The sequence below is a fragment of the Physeter macrocephalus genome, chromosome 5 (assembly GCF_002837175.3).
Source record: "Physeter macrocephalus isolate SW-GA chromosome 5, ASM283717v5, whole genome shotgun sequence".
Lineage (NCBI taxonomy): Eukaryota > Metazoa > Chordata > Mammalia > Artiodactyla > Physeteridae > Physeter > Physeter macrocephalus.
Window position 1 is genome coordinate 37,810,137 of NC_041218.1, and position 5,484 is coordinate 37,815,620.

At 43.5% G+C, this 5,484-nt stretch overlaps 2 protein-coding genes across 2 annotated transcripts in view; both read right to left on the minus strand.

Moving 5' to 3' along the window:
- Positions 1–5,002, minus strand: part of IFRD1 (interferon related developmental regulator 1) — a 27,374-nt gene extending 22,372 nt beyond the window's left edge. Inside the window, exon 1 of the mRNA XM_024129573.3 lies at positions 4,872–5,002. Coding sequence (XP_023985341.1) covers positions 4,872–4,962 — 91 coding nt within the window. The 5' untranslated portion in view covers positions 4,963–5,002. The remainder of the gene's footprint in view (positions 1–4,871) is intronic.
- A 3-nt stretch (positions 5,003–5,005) lies between these two features.
- On the minus strand, positions 5,006–5,276 carry LOC129392129 (uncharacterized). Its single transcript, XM_055084905.1, has one exon. It carries the CDS (start codon positions 5,162–5,164, stop codon positions 5,006–5,008), a length of 159 nt encoding a protein of 52 aa, XP_054940880.1. The 5' UTR covers positions 5,165–5,276.
- Between the last annotated feature and the right edge of the window lie 208 nt (positions 5,277–5,484).

Sequence of the window (5,484 nt, forward strand, 5' to 3'; positions counted from 1 at the left end):
ACGTGCGAGGGGGCGGCTGGGCCCGTGAGCCGTGGCCGCTGAGCCTGTGAGTCCGGAGCCTGTGCTCCGCAATGGGAGAGGCCATGGCAGTGAGAGGCCCGCGTACCACAAAACAAACAAACAAACAAAAAAAACCAAAAAACAAAAAAAAAACCCCAAACTTATTTATGAGATGATTTTTTACAAAAGAATACACTTAAATTCCTAACATAAGTCAATTCACCTAATATGTATTTCAGAGCACCAACTGTTTACAATATACATCAACTTCAGAAATATATCAATCATCTAACATGCAGCACCCGTTTTGGTGATACAAAAAGTGGTATTACAGATGAAAAAACTACTTCAAATCATGACGACAATGGAAACAGACCATCATAAGAATAAGACGAATATATGTTCCAATGAGAATAACTGGGCTTAGTAAACATTAACTGGTGAAAGGGTTAGTTTTTAGGTTACATATGTCTTATGTGAAGGGGAATTTAAGAAGTTAAGGGATGGTAGTTTTAAAAACAACTTGAATTGAGAGGGTCAAAGAAGGCTTAAAATTGAAGTTTTGGATGGGGATGTTGACAAGTGGATCCAAAATGGCATAGAAAGTAATGACAGGAACTGGATGAAGTAACTGATCACTAAAGAACTACAGTGCTGATGAGATGTGTATGAAATTATAAAGAGCTCTGATGGGCTATTTGGGTGATACCCAGTGCAGTGAACTACAGGATTTTTGTTCCTGAGTCATGAAAGTCGGAAGAGCTGAGAAGTCGTGTGAACTAGCATGTGAATCACTTAAGAGGCAGGGCTTCTTAAGTGAGGACCACTTAAATGGTCCTCAAGCACTGCACAGAGGTCCTCCTTTCTCTTGGCCAGTACACTATGGCAGACTTCACAGGGCCACATCCACTGGAGATAGAAAGCATCAATTTGAGAGTCTTTACAGAATTGCCTCATTTTTGCAAATAAAGAACTCTGGGCAAGCTGCAAGCTGATCAAGACTGTAGACATGGTGTGTTTAAAATTGGGACTTTGCTTCGAAGATTTTGAATTATTTAAGTGAGCAATGTTTAAGATTTGACTTCTTTCACATGCCGATTTCAAAAGTGACTACAGGGCTTCCCTGGTGGCGCAGTGATTGAGAGTCCGCCTGCCGATGCAGGGGACATGGGTTCGTGCCCCGGTCCGGGAAGATCCCACATGCCGCGGAGCGGCTGGGCCCGTGAGCCATGGCCGCTGAGCCTGCGCGTCCGGAGCCTGTGCTCCGCAACGGGAGAGGCCACAACAGTGAGGCCCGCGTACCGCCAAAAAAAAAAAAAAAAGTGACTACAGTATTTTAAAAAACCACTTTACTGTGGTGACTAGTGACTAATTTGGATGACTTTCCTACTACGATGGGTACACACGTGAACATTTGTTCCTACTCACAAGTGCTGACACTCCTGTCGCTTCCTTGGGAAAATTGATAGTGCCCTTTTAAAGTTTGTGTGAGTATTTTCCAGCAATAAAGAGCCAAGATTTAAGAACTAAAAAAAAAAAAAAAAAAAAAAAAAAAAAAGTTTTGGTATTTGATGTAGCATAAAAACATAGATAAAAGCCTGATAGATAAATTACCTTTAAAAGAAAGGTTCTAACAAATCCAACAGTTTTAAAATAGCGCTATTACTAAAAAATTAAAATCTTTTTTTTTAAGCTAGAACCTTTCTCTCACCTTCATTAACTTAAGGAGTAAATGTACATTCCTGGTCACTGTCATTTCTAGTCACTTTTGTTTTGTGGGAATTTCATATTAATAAAAAGATTACCTAGTCATCAGTTATATTGAGCACTGAGTTCAAATAAGTCCCAAATTCTGCCCCAAAAGTAACTTAAGTCATCTGATTTAACTCTGAGCTCGAATCAAAGATTGTACCTAAAATTGTATCCTTAGGTACAAGGATACAATACAAACCTAAGATTATATCACTTAGGTCTCTATATTCAAGAAATCTGTTATCGTTTACTATATCATAAGATAAGCTTTTCAAAAATTCTCTAAGTTTAATTAAGCCTGTTGCTGTTTTTTTTTAAATGGGGGTTGTCTTTTTTTTTAAATCAAAATAGAGGTGAGACTTTAGCAGATTTTTTAATCAACACAGGAAGCAAGTGGCCTTCAAATCTGCCGGCTATCTGAAAGAGAATAAAGTGTGCCAATCAAAGTGAAGCATAAAGAATAAGCAATGAAACCAAGATCCCAAAACTTCTTAATCATAGTGCATAGGACCGGAATAAACAAATAAACAAAGACCTATGACATCATACTCTATTTCTGGATCTATCTTCATGTGTTTTCATGATTCTAAGTCATGGCAACAGTTGAGTCATCCACTTAACTTTTACTAACATTTATTCACAAATCAATTAACGTTTTTTATTTTTCATATTCAGCCTATTTTTAAACTGTCAAGAAAAGTTTCCTATCCAGGTCTTACACAGCTCCCTTCTCTAAGTTTCAATGATTTCCCAAGGCTCAAGGGAAAAAGAGATTAAAAACAAAACAAAACCGAGGAAAAAAATCCTGTATGAATGTCTGATATCTAGGTCACACTCACCCACCTTGTGATCCTAAGTACCATTAATGAGGTGGCACTTAGACACATAAAGTCCTTATTTCTTAGAGGGCTTATGTATTAACAAAGTTTTGTTCTTTCCTAAAAATGCTCTCTTCAAATTAAGTGCCACGAAAAATAAGCACACTTGAACAAAAGGTCAATTTTATTAGTTTCCTAGACCTGTCCACTAACTTAAAAAGCAGAGAATTTAAATGGGAAACCCAAAGTGATAGAAGTTGGTCATCTTTCGGCTGTACATGGGAAGATCTCATTTGAATCCCATTTCTTCTAGATGTCACTTTAAAATACCAGTAAGATAAATGACTTTTAAGTACAAGTTTGTGACAATTTTCCACCTCTTCTACTCAACTATTATTTATTCATTTATTGATTTGAGTTAAGTAATATTCACAAAGAACCAAATGAAGCTTTTCAAAAAGTAAAGCTCACCCCCCAGGCCCAATTAGAGGCAAGCACAGTGAATAAGTTCTAGTGTAAACTTCCAAAAATAGTCAAAGCATGTATAGTTTTATAAACTAATCAAAGAATTCTTTTCCTGATGATGAAAGGTCGCAAAAGAACCTCAAGATAAAATCTGAAAGGCAATCCCCCACTGCCTCCTGATATTATTCTCTAAGTACCAGGAAGGAAGGAGACTGGACAGGAAGCTCCAGAAGGGAATAAAGGTTTATTTGTGATTCAAGAAAGCCATTAGTAACATCATTACCATTTTCAAAATGACTTTAGCTTGCATGCTGCATCTCCATAATTTGTTCCATCAACAAAAGGTAAACTTAAAGAAGAATAAAATTAATACGGACCTTCTAGACAGAATTTAAATGTTTACTTCAGATGAGGAAAGCTGAAGCATAAAGGTAGAGAGGTATGTATCCTCAATTCACACAGAGCAACTAGATGCCACAACAAACTATGTATTTTATATCTTGATCAAGAATGAATTTCATTAACACCGAGAGCATTCAATCAAAATAAAGAGCGATATAAAGGGAAAAAACTACATTTATAATAATTCATTCTTGGCAATTATTAAATATTTAATACATGATCACAAAGTTTTCGTGCTGCTATAAAACCTATAGGAAAGCTTTTAAAATACCAGCTTCCAATCATCTTTAACAAGAAAACTGGCCTATTTACCTGCTAAAGAACAAAGGCATATCATTCTGAGGGTCAAAGTGGCAACTGTGTTGACAAGTATATATGGCTGGTAGTAGTTCCGATGTGATAACATCTGATATTCCAACATTTAATTTCAAAGTTTCAATAAAGCAATTATTAAACGTGCTGATTTTACCCAGTTTAACACTAGCTTTCAGTATGCTGTGTCTCGTACGGCTTTCTACTTTAAGTCCTTTTTTCTTAGCCGTATAGTTAGGAGTAAAGAATCATTAATTCAGTTAAGCACCTACCCATCCAGGAAAAGCTTCAACTTTGCAAAGAGGAGACAAAAAAACCCTAAACTTTAGGCCAATTGCAATCGGAGCTCCTCACCATTCCCGCCTATCCCGGCTCCCATCAGAGAACCTATAGGATACGGCACAAAGGAGAACGCGGTTTCTGCCCCGGGGAGTAGGAGGTCGCCTCGACTGGTCGCAGGAGAGCTGGGGGCTCGGGATTTGTTCGGGTGCCAGATAGGGACAGGAGCAGAGCCTACTCTGGGACAGTGGCCCCCAGCCTCCGACGCCTCCGCCAGGCCAGGTGGACACGCGGGATGTGCAAGAAGGCAGAGGAACGGGATACCACATGGGCGCCTCTGCGTCACCCCGGCCCCACCACGTAAGGCCCAGGCCGCGTGACGCAAGAGCCAGTCCAAACCCGCCGGACGTTTGGCATTCCCGAGAACTCCATGTTGGAGCCGGGTGGTCAAAGGTGACCAGTGACAGCATGGACGGAACTCCGAGCCCGGCCCCACCCTCCGTCAAGGAGAGTTCTAGAGAGCCAGCACCTGCCTCTGAGAACAGTTCCTCTCCTGCCAGCTCCCGGTCACCCCCGATACCAACCCCTTCCCAGACCCAAGGACCCATTCGCCCCTCCCAGCCTCCACGGCCGGTGCCCGAGTTCGGCTCGCATGCCAGATCCAAATCGCGCGAGGTACGGCCACCGGGGCACGCTGGGAAGTGTAGTTCGCCGGCCACGGCAGGTGCCCCGCCGACGCAAACGTCTAGAGGAAAAGAACTACACCTCCCACGGCACCCAAGGATAAGAGACTTGCCAGCCTGGCCGGCAACTGGGTTGCCGGCGGCGGGGATACCCTCGTACCTGCTGTCGCCGCCGTCGCTGCAGCTGCCCCTGAGCCGCCGCCACCACTGCCACCGCGATGGGCAGTGTTCCGCTTCCTATTCTTCGGCATCGTGGGACGCCCGGTGCCGCCTAAACTCGGAGCTTAGCGAAGATCAGCCGATGGAGCTGCACTTTTTACTCGTGCGTCTGTGCGGCGGGCGGCTGAGAGGCGAGTTTTCGACTAACAACAGAGGCGAGAAGCGGCGCGGGTAAGAGTGGGCGGTGGCGGCAGCAGAAATCCCCGTGAAGAGCTGTGATCGGAAACGATACATGTTTCTCTCTAGCGCGGGAGCTAAGGCGGGGCGGGCGAGGCCACGACGCCTTAAGTAGCAAGACCGCCGCCTGTCGTCACCATACGTGGGCGGGACTCGAACTCTCACTAGCCAATCCCTATAGACCTCCCCACCAGAGGCGGACTTAGGGCGGCCGAAGGATGCTGACTACCGATCCCATGCCACAAGTCTTCCAGTGGCGGCCAGGGAGCCGGTCTTCGTTGCCGTCTTGAATTCTGGGAAATGTAGTCAGCCCTGGGGAGCCGGCTCCCAGCTCCTCCCAACGGGCTTTTCTACGCGCTTGCTTCGTTTCTCTAGAC